The sequence below is a fragment of the Globicephala melas genome, chromosome 17 (genome assembly GCF_963455315.2).
Source record: "Globicephala melas chromosome 17, mGloMel1.2, whole genome shotgun sequence".
NCBI lineage: Eukaryota > Metazoa > Chordata > Mammalia > Artiodactyla > Delphinidae > Globicephala > Globicephala melas.
Genome location: NC_083330.1, coordinates 71502253 through 71515074, shown reverse-complemented (window position 1 = coordinate 71515074; position 12822 = coordinate 71502253). Strand labels below are relative to the sequence as shown.

Sequence of the window (12822 nt, the reverse complement as noted above, 5' to 3'; positions counted from 1 at the left end):
ACTTCCTCATGACAAAAAATTCAGATTATAAATGTGTACAAAGTAAAAACCTCCCTGCCATGGCAATCATAGATAACTGAAGTATAATCTTCCACACTTTTTCTGTACATATAAAATTATTTTTTAAGTGGGTAAGCACACACTTTTTCTTTGTACACAAATGGGGCTCTCATACAATTTGCCTTCTTCATATATAACACGTAAGGGCATCTTGCCTTGTCAGTACATAGAGATTTTCCCTTACTTTCACTCTAGTAGCTGAACAGTATTAATGTGCTGCAGTTTAGTCTCACCAACCAATTCCCTGCCAATACACGTGTGTGTGTTTGCACCTCTGCACACAAGTGCGAATTTATCAGTCAGATAAATTTCTAGATATGAAATTCCTAGAAAATGTATGCACATTTTAATTCTGACAGGTACTGCCAAAGTGGCCTCCAAAGAGGCTGTACTAATTACATGCTCACTAACAGTCCATGATAATATCCCTTTTCCCCCATCCTCACTAAACATGTGAGCATGATATCGCATAGTTAATTCTGTAGTAATTAAAATTCTGTAGTAAGCAAAAGAGCAATCCATTCATCATATTCTGTAGTAAGTAAAAGGAGGATATTCTGGAGGCATAAACCTTTGAGAAGGCTCAATAATGTTTGTGAACTGATAATTTCCAAATTAGATAAATACCAGGAGACAAATTAGTTTTCTTTCTAATAATAAGGCTTGTTTCTGAAATTATAAATTTTATCTTTTGAACTCCTAATAGTTTAATAGCCAGAAAATACAACAATTCTTCAACAGTAAAAGGCATAGTAGAAGGAAAGCTAGATTTGTAATTCAATAGTCCAATGTGTTGAATCCTGCTGTGCCTTAGAGGAGGAGTTTGGACAAGTTACAGAAACTCTATCTTTGACTACCCATCTATCAAACAAAGTAAGAACTTTATTGTAAGGATTAAATGAAATAGCACATGAAACCACCAATTTCAGGTTTTGTAGTAGACTTCCAATAAATAGTAGCTAGTGAAAATAACTATTATTATTAGAAATATTAACATAAAGAGAGCCTATAGGCATGAGGCAAAATTTGTCCAGTTGAAATCCTTAGAGAAATTATGAATGTACAGAAATTCATATTGATGTCAAGGACAACCAGGTTTTAAAAAAAAAGCTTAGCTTAATAATTTAGTTTCTCCTTTGAGTTTCAGCATTTGCATGGCCTTTTTATAAAGAAATCCATATTCAGGTTTATGACATACAACCAAAGCAAATTCCATTCAACAATTACTGAGTACTTATCCCTCCACTAACCTCTAGGAATAAAATGATAAATAAGACACAAGCCCTACCTTCAAGGAACCCATGGCTTAGTAAGGGGAGGCAGACATAAACAAGGTGCACCAAATTGCCTGAAATCAGTACGCATGGAGTCTGCCAAGGATGCGATCAGCTCTAGTTGGGAAGGTAATCATGAAAAAGCATTTGCTAGAAGGACTAATGGTAGAAGGTTATTCTGGCTGTGAGTAAAGGCCTGGAGCTATGTAAAAGCATGCTTCATTCAGCGATTATGGTTTGGTATAGCTGGAACATTTGGGGGAAAAATCAGGAGAGGGAAGACATGACAACAAAATGACAGAGAGAATACGCATCGTGGAAGGATTCAGAGTGCATGCTGAACGAGCCTGCACTCTTCGCATTGGGCACCAGGAAGACACGATGGTATATTAAGCTCCAAAGAGACAAACTCCTCCTTATCTTTTACTAGATCACATTGGCAACAGTATGAAGGATGAACTGAAAGAGCACAAGACTGGAGCCACCAGGAATTTACAAGGTATGGCAACTGTTCACGTGAGAAGAACAGCCCGCTCAGACAGTCTTGGTGAGGAGAGAGACGGGACGGTAAGGAACCACAGGGACAGAGTACTCAGTGGGCCTCGCCACTGCGGGAGGGGCGGGACGGAGATGGAAGGAAGGGAAGGGGCACGTTTCCGGCCCAGGCAAGTGAGCCAAATAAAGAAAATCTTGTGAAGAACCAGTGAATCACCCTGTTTTATATAATATATGTATACTTTTAAAGAGAAATTCTAGGGAGGTATTAGGAAGAACTGAAAACAAGGACTTCAAGAACATTCTGATATGTATGGAGGCTCAGTGTTTTTTCTGTTTTTGTTTTGCTTTGTTTTTAAGGAGAAATTGCCCAGGATGACTATAACATATTTGGTGCACAGGAGACGAATGGATTATATGACCTGTTGGCTCCCTTCAAAGCCAATCTTAAGGTAATTTAAAAATATACCTTTGCATCTATTTCATCGTGACAGCATTCCTGAAGGAGGACACACACCACACGGTTCACCACAGCAACTGTACTTCTGTGCACAAGGTGAGCCCACAAAACAGTGTGACGGGACTAACATTTGCTGAAATACTAGACGCCGTTGTTATTCACCCACGCTTCTCTATTCCAGGACAATAGGCATGAAGGAGCTATTCATCCAAAAAGTTACTAACCTTTCCTTTTTTTTAAAGTTAAAATTTGTTCAAATATCTATTCTGTCTTCCAAGCTGCTAATCTGAACCTGCAAAAAGCCAACTGATTTAGTTTAAATTAAAATTCACACTAAAGTATGCCCCTCCCTTCGCCGCCCTTCACTTACTTTAGGATTCCGATCTTCAGCTGTAACCCATGCAGGACTTCCGTAACGCCATAGACATCAGCAAGCAGGTGGTGTGTGGAAACTATCTTTTTGGCATTGAGATGAGAGTAGTTTTCTTTTAAAAATGATAACCCACACATTCTCCCATTATTCAACCAATCCTTATCATAACGGTATTTTGCGCTCCATCTCTGACCTGTAGATAAAGTTGACATTAAAGTGACAAAGGATTCCACTTATTCAGATTTCCCTTCAACTGCTATCCGATTAACATCACTCAGTGAACAAGGCGAGCTCTAGGACTAAGAACAAATTCAAAAGACGAGTCAGACAGTGCGTCGAGGAGTTGGCACTGTGAGAGCTCCTCCCACCTTCAGATGTCCTGCCCGGTAAGCAGGACAAACTCCATGAAGGATGTGGTCAGTGGCAGGTCACACCTGCAGAGGAACCTTGAGTGTGTTGCTTTCCATTTTTTATGTCTCTGTTTTATGTCATCTGTTTTCTAAAAAGGCCAAAAGAGCTCGATAGAAACTAGACAGGGGTACCTGTTTCTCTCACTAACATTTGTTTTGAACTGGGCGAAACAAAGAGTTCCAGTTAACTGACTAAGGACCCCTCCCTCACATCTAAGAGCTCACAGAATCCAATATAATCCTATATCTTCACCACCGATAGTAATTATTTCCTATTACAATTAGTTGCTTCTATGTCTGTGTCCCCTACTATGCTGTGAGAGAGAGGAAGGTGTGGTTAGAATCAATCACCTTACCTCTCACCACAGATTTTGGCAAATAAAAGGCATCTGATAAATGCTGCTGGATGAATGAATGAACAAATGCCTACCTTCATGTAGGTTTGGATAACTCTCCTGCTTCTTAATGTTATTATTATTATTATTTCTGATAGACAGAACAAGGCAGCAGCCTTTCATTTGAGATGTCTAGATGGGTTCTGCCTCGGAGATGAAGTGCACACGACATGCAGAACACTGCTGCTCGGAGAGCCTCTGCGTGGAGGAAGGCACCTAGTGGACAGGGAGCCCAAAGGCACAGGTCTTCCTCTCGGTGCGGCCAGTCTAGCACCATCCTTGTGCACGAGGCATGCGACATTCTGTGCCCTAGCTGCCTCGTCAGTAAACTAAAGGACTTGGGCGTGATAACTGGACATCCCATCTGCTCTGACGTTAGGTTCATTTGCTGCACTATCAGACACTCGTTCAAAACCACGTCAGGAGGAGCGTGAGTTCAGACTCTGAGTCCGTTCAAATAGCCATATGTTAACCTATTTAGAAATCAATAGATTAAGGAGCTAGTTCTTTTCAGGTAAAAGCCACAACCCTCTCCTTCCAGTAAGGTAGTTACTTATGCTGAGGAATTTATGCTAATGCTTTTGCCTAAATAATTAATATAGAAAATGAAACTATAACAAACAGTGAATTTTAAATTTTAACATGGAAGCGGAGTCTAGATGACACAGAGGTCATGGTGTCTCAGTCAGCTGACGTACAATGGAACCTGTACGTAACAAGACATCCAGACACCTTGCGATGAGCACAGGGACCGAAGCTTACCTGGAGGGTCCCGGCAGATGTAGCAGAGGTACTGCTCCGGGATGCTCTCCTCCAGCAGCCCCATGCACACGCTGTGCTGCCAGCACAGGCACTCTTCACACTGCCGGGAAACAACCGTGCTTTACTCGCTAGAAATCAAGACAGACCCCCTTCTCTTCAACTAGCTGGCTGAATCTTGCTGCGGCAGCGGCTGCGGCAGCTGCCACCAGTTCAATTCTTAATCCACGTAACAAAAGCAAGTGATGACTTACGAGAAATTTCACTTCTGAAACAGTCAGCTATTTCAAGCACTTTCTCTCGCTGCACCCATTAAAATGTGCTTTGATAAACTGGCTTAATCATAAAAAAAGGCATAAGATTATTTCTCCCATCTATTTCACACATCCTTAGAACTCTTAAAAATAGCTTATTGAAGTGCAGAAATTTAAAAAAAAAAATAGGTGACTTTGTAGCAGTGCGTTAGGCAACAACCTCTTAAAGTACTACCTGTGTGGTGAACCTATAAATTTGTAGTTCCCTTATTGAGAAAACCACTGAAAAGGGGGAAAAAAGAGGATTACTTTTTCTTCGTTTCTATAACTAACATCTCCGAATCTTCAAAATGTAACCACAAAATATGGGTTATGCTTTCCTTTTTTCTTAAAGATACCTTTTCTACAGGGAGAGGGTATTTGTAATGGTAATCCTTGCAACAAAGCTTTCCTTTAATCTTCAATACTGTGGAAACTTTTCTACCCTTTGAAGGGTGACTATATACCATGAAGTATTAAACAACAGGATCCAGACCAGCAGGAAAAGGATGGCTATGGTCTACCCTTCAGTGTGGATGCTAAGCCACCTTAATGGCTCTTGAAAAGAATTTCAGCTAGAAGACCTCAAAAGAAACACCCCGGAGAGAGAGCCTCAGATAAGAAAACAGTCTACTTCATCTGAAGAAGCGATCTGCCAATCATTACAACTGGTACTTTAAACTTGATGCTAAGCTAGAAGCCTCCATCTTCAAAAGGACGGTGAGGAAAAAGAGAACACACAGATGCCCCTACGAATGTGCTGAGCACCTGAACTAACTCATTCAGTGCTAAAGGGAAGGCAGGTCACCTGAATCATGAAGCCATTCTCCTCGTCCATTTCACAAATGCATCGCACAATTTCATTAAGCGCATCATCTTCATCTTGAGATTCCTCAAAATTGGTTGAATCAAAGTCCTGATTGTACTCATCCCCACTTAGGAGCAAACTCTCCGTTGAAGAATCATCTAGGAAATCCACATCCGATAAGTCTAGAATATACATAAAAGCATACTCAGCATTTTTTTTCATTTTTACGTCATTTTCTAGAAAGAAAGGCACTATGGGAAGTGATTATAAGCTATTAAGTATTTAGAAAGGGAGGGCAGACGAATGGGAATACAGCATTTGTCTCTAGACAAAGAAACAAATGATTTTTGAAGCTTAGGCAACTATGATTGTTTTACATCTTAATGTTAACACCATTACAAGTAACTCAGAAAGTATCCCTTAGTCCAGGTGCTTACAGAGGTTAGGGCTAAGGTTGATATTAACAATTAAAATGTGCAGTTTTCAAATGCTTTCACAAACATTATTCCTTCTGATCCTCACAACAACGGCTTGTAAAAAGAACAGGGTTCATTATTTGCACCATACAGCTACATAGCACTTCAGAGAGGTGAAGGAGCTTGCCTAGGGTCCTAGCAGCAATACTGTGAATCTTAACAGTAACAGTATCTTCAACTACCACTGCACTTAATACACACCAGGTACCACCCGAAGCACTTTAAATATAACATGACCTGCTCGGTAATGCAGCCAGCTAGTGGTAAAGCCGACTGCACACCAGGACTGCCCGACTCTACAACCTGTGCTCTTAATGATTTCAGCATTTCTTAAACTGGGATTATGAGTTCCCTAAGGAATTTTAAAATGTTTTAAATTTCATTTTGATAAAAATCTTTAAAAAAATAAATAAGTATACCCTAGAAGTTAGGTTATATTGATGACCACTATATACAACTCTATTTACATCCTAGGCTTTAGGTTGTACTTATAACAGCGTTGAGTCAAAGACTATCATTTAGCTCAGGCTATTGAGGAAAAAAAATATCAAGTCAAATATAAGGAAATGTTTAATCATGACAAAGGGAAAGAAATGATGACAGGGCACTAAAGGTTTGCCGGAGTGTGGGTGGAGAAATGTTGGGGAAACTGAGTCATCACGTGGCACGTGACACAAGACCTCACCACTGCTCACAGGCTCCTGGAATGGAGGCTGCTCCTCAGAACAGAGAGCAGAGCTGGCTCCTCCCTACCTTACCACCCTAACCTGCAGTCACGTTCTCAACCATTCCTTCACCTGCTGCTTTCATCTCCCCTTTCTAGAATGTCAAGAGTCCATGAGGGCAATCAAGAGTCCATTGCATTGCTGAATGCTCTGTAGTCAGTGCTTAGGATGAAGCCTGATACATATGATAGCCACTCCAGAACGTTTCTGAAGAGGGAAGGAGGGAGTCGTTATATAGAGAAAAATTTTTCAGACTTAATCAGACCAGGTGGAAGTTGCCTGAATTCAAACTAAATAATTCATGCAATTTATATTTTAAATATTTCATATGACTTGGTGTTTTCCTTATCAGCTTCTAATCGTGCTTATTTTTTCCCCAACTCAATGTTTTTGAATGTTTCGTTTCTGATTTATAAAAAGTTAATGTTTTCTAGAAAAATAAATGTTTTCTTCTCTTCAGGATTGTAGGACATCTTGGAGAGAGTAAGGTCAGTAGAAATGAGACAATGGTACAGAAATACAAAAAAACATTCAAGGAACCAAAAGTAAATCAATTAGATATTATAAAATCTTTCTAATATTAACAATATGGGTAGTTTTGAGAACATGAAGAATAAATTTCATTTATTCATAATCTTGCTAACTTAAATCCAAAATTTGTATTTTCTCTTGGGCTTTCTTGAATACAAGTTCATGTTTCAAAATGGCAGACTAGAACATGGATGAACAGTTTCAAACACTGCTGCAGCACGTATGTGGTATTCAATGAATGGCAATCATAACAGGGTTAGCAATGAATTTAATTTAAAAACTACTATCATTGAAAGGAATTAGTGTATATCTCACATAGGCTTGTATGGCCAACACAGCCAGGCTTTACGGTGCCAGAAGGCAAATTTAAAAAACTGGCCAGAAAATCCAGTTCGACTAACTCACAAGCATCAACGCAGTGTTTGGCTGAATTCTGGAGGCTAAGTAAATGGGCCACTGGGTTGAAAGTTAAATAAGAAAAGCAAGTACAAGTTCTTTCTCACACTGAAATGGCCACCTGGACAACAGCTCCAACCGAGTGGCCACAGAACACTGTTCTCTTATAACTGCTGCCCCTTGAACTGACATTGCTGTTTCCCCAGACAGTATTCTCAAAGTGTGGTTTCCACATCAGCATCACCTGGGAGCTTGTCAGAAATCAGAAATACTATGGGTAAGACCCAGAACTGTGTTTTAAGAAGCTCTCCAGGTGGCTCTTATGCACATTGAGAACCTCTCCAGCTTTCTTCTCAGAGCTCAACGCTTGAACACGTGAAGGGCAGGCGAAAGACAGAGGGACTGAGGGCACACATTCATGGCACTCTTCCCAGCCCTCTCTCAAGTGTTCTAGTTCCAGCAACACCGGCCATCCAGATATGATCTCCCACTCTCCATCACTCTGTATAAAAAGGCAATTTTGAGACCTTGATGGCTCACAGTATGGGTGTTATGTGATTTTCAACCCTGGCTACTGGGGCTGTCTTGCCAGGACCCACCCTCCGAGAAATCCCAGATTTGTGCTCCGCTGAAGGACCTGATATCATATATTTTAGCATCACACCAATGAATCTAATGTACACCTGAGGTTAAGAACCACTGGCCCAAAAGGGAAAAGGGGACTTGTATTTGTTAGAAAAGGGAATAGAACTTTTTCTTAATCCCAATTTTTTTTTTTTAGATTTGAGATTTTAAAATCTCAAAAGTGCTATGTGCTTATTTTAGGGGAAAGGGAAGAATATGCTTTTCTCCACAGTGAGCTAGAGGGGAGTTAGGCCTGGAAGAGAATAGGCAGTAACAGTGCCAGAGAAAACACATGACCTGGCATCTGCCATGTAGGGCACTTAAGGAAAAGACAGGGCACTCCCCATAAATATCCCTGGGATTTTACATAGGATGAACCCCCATCCCTTACTCTTCACTCCTTGACTTTGGTTCCTACTGTGCTAGACCTCTGGTCTCAAGCCATCAATATCTGCAGTTGGGAGAGTTCCTCTTCCCATTGCTTAGAACACTGGCAGGTAAGAGTCCTCAACACCTTCCACTGTCAGGACTGGACTTACAGGAAAACCTGAGAGATTCCAACTCCAGGGCTCGTGTCACCACCTAACATGGCCTTCTGTCTACGTGCTTAATACCTGAATGTGTTCACATCACTGATCTGATCACATTTCCAGACTTTTGGTTACAGACATATCTGTGATCAGGAATTCAAAGTGCATTTTTAAGACTATGATAAATATCTGGCAGAAAAAGCATTACCTTAGGAGTTAAGATAGACCTTCGTATGAGTTTTAATTCTAACGCTAACTAGCCCCATAAGTTACTTAACCCATAAGCCTCTGCTTGTTTATGTAGTGTGGGTAACAATATCTACTTTATAAGCTGGTAGTGAAGAATATGAAAATACATGTAAAAACACCTGCAGAAGACCAGTACACAGTAGACACTAATTGTTTCCTTACTACCTGTCCTACAGTTAAGTATAAATGCCAATTTTACTTTATATAAATTAAAAAGTAGCTCAAATTTCTAATGTTGAGATTTTCATATTAGTTCATGGAATAACTTTTTAAATTGTGTGCCCTGCTCAGATAGGCCTCATTAAAGTATGTTTTATTTTCGGTTCCACATTTAAGAATCTTAAGACTTGTTTTAAGCATTACATGGTTACACATACTTTCACCACTAAGATCAACTGACAAAATTGCCCTTGGGTACTGATATGTTGTATTTTTCTCCGTAAACATGCTTCGTAGAGCCAGAGAACTCCCAGAAGATCGAGTTAGTGGAGAAGAGCACCTTTCCAAAAATTCTAGGGAACTGTCTTCATAGTCTGAATAGTCTGCAACATAAGATACATAGAGAAATATTAATAAAGTGTCAAGTAATCAAGAAGAGTCACTATAAAAATAATGAGAAAGTCATGTTTTATGATACATAAATAATCATGCCACCACTTTCTCTTCTCATCCATGAACAGCTAGATCATTATGCATCTGATGAACTAGGTTTGGCAAGGACACCTGGGACATACACCCCAGGCAGTATATACATAGCAGGGAGCACCATTTTCTAACTGGTACCCATAAACTCTTATTAAGTAGTCCAGAAGTGAAAAAGGATTACAGCTACATTTTCTCTTCATTATAATCACAGCTATGTCTGCAGTAAGATGTGCAAGATGGAAATTAACCTTTTTTTTTAAAGAGGTTCTCATGATGTCTAGCATGTCAATTATTATAGTGATAATTTGATCAATAAATTCTTCAGCAGAAAACCTCTGAACTAAATTAAATGGTCCTGAAAAAAATTAGTTCTGTCTTCCTCAGCTTAGAATGAGTCATGAAGATGGATAAGCAGAGTGGGGTGGGGAAGCAAAGACAGGAGAGGGTATGAGTCTAGGCACATGGGGAGGCCACAAAGCAGAATACCTGGCACATCTGACAAACTACAAGACCGTGGTTGGAGCACACTGAGTGAGGGAGATGAGCAATGAGGCTGGAGTGACACCAGCCAGATCAGGTTAAAGTTTTTTTTTGTTTTTTTTGTTTTTTTGTTTTTTTTTGTTTTTTTTGTTTTTGTTCCATCTGTGGAATGGAGGAAGGAGTCCAGGGAGCACAAGTAGGCGGTGGGGACACAGTTCAGAGGCAGTGGCCTGGGTTGGGAGGCAGCTGAGGTGACATTTGAGAGGCAGACGCAGTCACCTGTGGACTGGAGATGGAAGGCTGAGATGCTACCTTCCAGGACGATTTCCAGGTTTCTGCTTGAACAACTAGGTGTTGAAACTGGCATTCTGAGATGGAGCTGAAGTGTAAATGGGAGATGGAGAAATCAGAGGAGGAATGCAGATTCAGAGGAGGGCTCTTTAAAGATGGGAGATCCTACACACTGTCCATATAAATCTAAAAATCCGGGGATGGGGAGGCAGGCAGTGAGAAATGCCAGGATTTTAAGAAGAGAAAGATAGACAGTCTCTTCACTGTAGTAGAGGCAAAGGAGAAGACTGATATATTCAGGTAAGTATGTGGATGTGGTGGATAAGAGATGCGCAAGTGCTCATCCGATGGCTTCTATTTCCTCAACTGAGTATGAGGCAAAGGATGTAAACTGATGCAGATTAGGGAATAAATAAGAGGTAGAAAAAGCTGAAGAAAGGTAGAGAGTGGAAAAGCAAGCTTACAAGAGAAGAGCAGTCCAATGCTGGTGTGTACTGAGTATCATCCATCAAAAGCTGGTAGTGTGGGAAGCAGAATAATGGTCCCCTAAAACGTCCAAAGCCTAATCCCCAGACTTGTGAATAGGCTGGGTTACATGGCAAAGGGGAATTAAGGTTGCTGATGGAATCAGGCTGGAAGTCAGCTGACCTTAAAATAAGAGATTATCCTGACTTATCTGGGTTGGCCTAATATCAACACAAGGGTCCCTAAAAGTAAAAGAGGGGGCAAAAGAGTCAGTGCCAGAGTGATGTAAAGTAAGAAAAGACTCGAGCCACCACTGCTGGCTTTGAAGATGTGAGCGGGACAAGGGCCAGGACACTTGGCAGCCTCTGGAGTCTGGAAAGGCAAGAAAACGGATTCTCCCCTAGAGCCTCCTGAAAGGAGTGCAGTCCTGACACCCTGATTTTAGCCCAGTGAGACCCATTTTGGACTTCTGACCTTCAGAACCTTAAGATAATCAATGTGTATTTTTAAGTCACTGTTATGTAGTTGTGACAGCAGCAATGGGAAACGAATATAGTGGTCATCGTAAATATCACAGCAGAGCTCACGTTTACCGAGAGCTCTCTATGTGCCAAACTGGACTTTAAGTGCTTTATGTGTACTAACTCGTAATCCTCACAACCATCCAATAAGGGAGCTACAACTGCTAGTGCTGTTTTACAAATGAAAAAACAGAGGCAGAAAAGGTTAAGCTGCCCAAGAATACACAGCTATCAATGGCAAATCCAACATTTGAGCCCAGACAGCCTGACTACAGAAGCCTTACTCTTCAACAAAAAGCATCACTAGTGGATTTCAACATTTAACGTGTACACACACTGGAAGGCTTGTTCAAACCACTTCCTGGGCCTCACACCTGCGTCATTCAGCAGTGGGGCCACTCCCAGATGATGCTGGTGCTGTCAGCCCTACAGAGCCTTCTCTCATAGCCTCCCAGAAACTGCAGGGCTGCCAGCACCGTGTTACTCAAGCACAGGCGTGGAAACGTGAAGGGCACTGATTAAGCGCTAGCCAGGCACTGGGTTAAGTATCGATACTTCACGATTACCTTAAGGCATCCTAACAATAAATCTACATAGCAGAAACTATCGTTACCCTTTTACGAGTGAGGAAACTGAGGTTTATAGCATTTAAATAACTTGCCAAAGGTCACCCAAGCTCTAAGTGCTGCAAGCAGGATTTGAACCCACACACTCAGCTCTCAAAAGCTGCCCTTTCATCCATGACATGCTACAATGCCCTCTCAGCAAAAGTGAAAGCAGAAGTACTGGCTGAGTATAAAAATGGTAAAAATCTCAATTTGGTGTTAAAAATAGAACATAGCTGACATTTAATCTCTTTACGTTATATTAGCAACTGAACAAAATTTCTTAGCATTCTACACCCCTCCTGTATTCCCCGCTCCCACGCCCTCAGGCTATTATGAATAAAAGTCTACTGCTATGCTTCAGGGTTAGAGCAATGTAATCTTCTACATAAAGCTTCTCTAAATAGAACTTATTAGGGGACTTCCCTGGTGGTCCCGTGGTTAAGACTCCGCGCTCCCAATGCAGGGTGCCTGGGTTCGATTCCCGGTCAGGGAACTAGATCCCGCATGCATGACACAAATAAGACCCAGCACAGCTAAATAAATAAATAATAAATAAATAGAATTTATTTTGTACTGCTTTTACCACACACAAAATACATCATACCTTTCCTAGTAGATATTTATGCATGCTTTTTACCACTCGTAACATATACGCTTGCTTACAAGTGCCTGGAAGGGAATCTTGGTTTTTACTATACGATACTTTGGATTCTCTTTGCATTTCTCATTCTAGTTCTTTTAAACCTCTGTATGCCTTCAGTTTTCTCATATTTACAGATACATGAAAGACAAAGAGATGGTGAGATGTGCTCAAAATAACAAAGCTAAAGACTGGCAAAGATGTCACTCTTAAATAGAATCCAACACGGCAATTTCTCACACACACAGATTGAACACAATGTTAGCTTTATATTATGGAAGCTAATTCTGGTAATTGAAACATGTCAACCCACT

At 40.7% G+C, this 12822-nt stretch overlaps 1 protein-coding gene across 10 annotated transcripts in view; it reads right to left on the bottom strand.

Annotated features, from left to right (window-relative positions):
* PHF20L1 (PHD finger protein 20 like 1) overlaps nt 1-12822 on the bottom strand; it is an 82899-nt gene that overhangs the window by 10281 nt on the left and 59796 nt on the right. For 9 of the 10 annotated variants that reach the window (XR_009559660.1, XM_030875844.2, XM_060287645.1 and 6 more), the window contains 4 exons: nt 9236-9400; nt 5328-5509; nt 4230-4329; nt 2660-2855 (listed from right to left, as the gene is read on the bottom strand). Coding sequence is in view for 9 of the 10 variants with exons in the window: in XM_030875844.2 (XP_030731704.1) it covers nt 2660-2855; nt 4230-4329; nt 5328-5509; nt 9236-9400 (643 nt within the window). In the remaining variant the exon portion in view is untranslated. The remainder of the gene's footprint in view (nt 1-2659; nt 2856-4229; nt 4330-5327; nt 5510-9235; nt 9401-12822) is intronic. The other variant, XM_060287651.1, reaches the window with a different exon arrangement.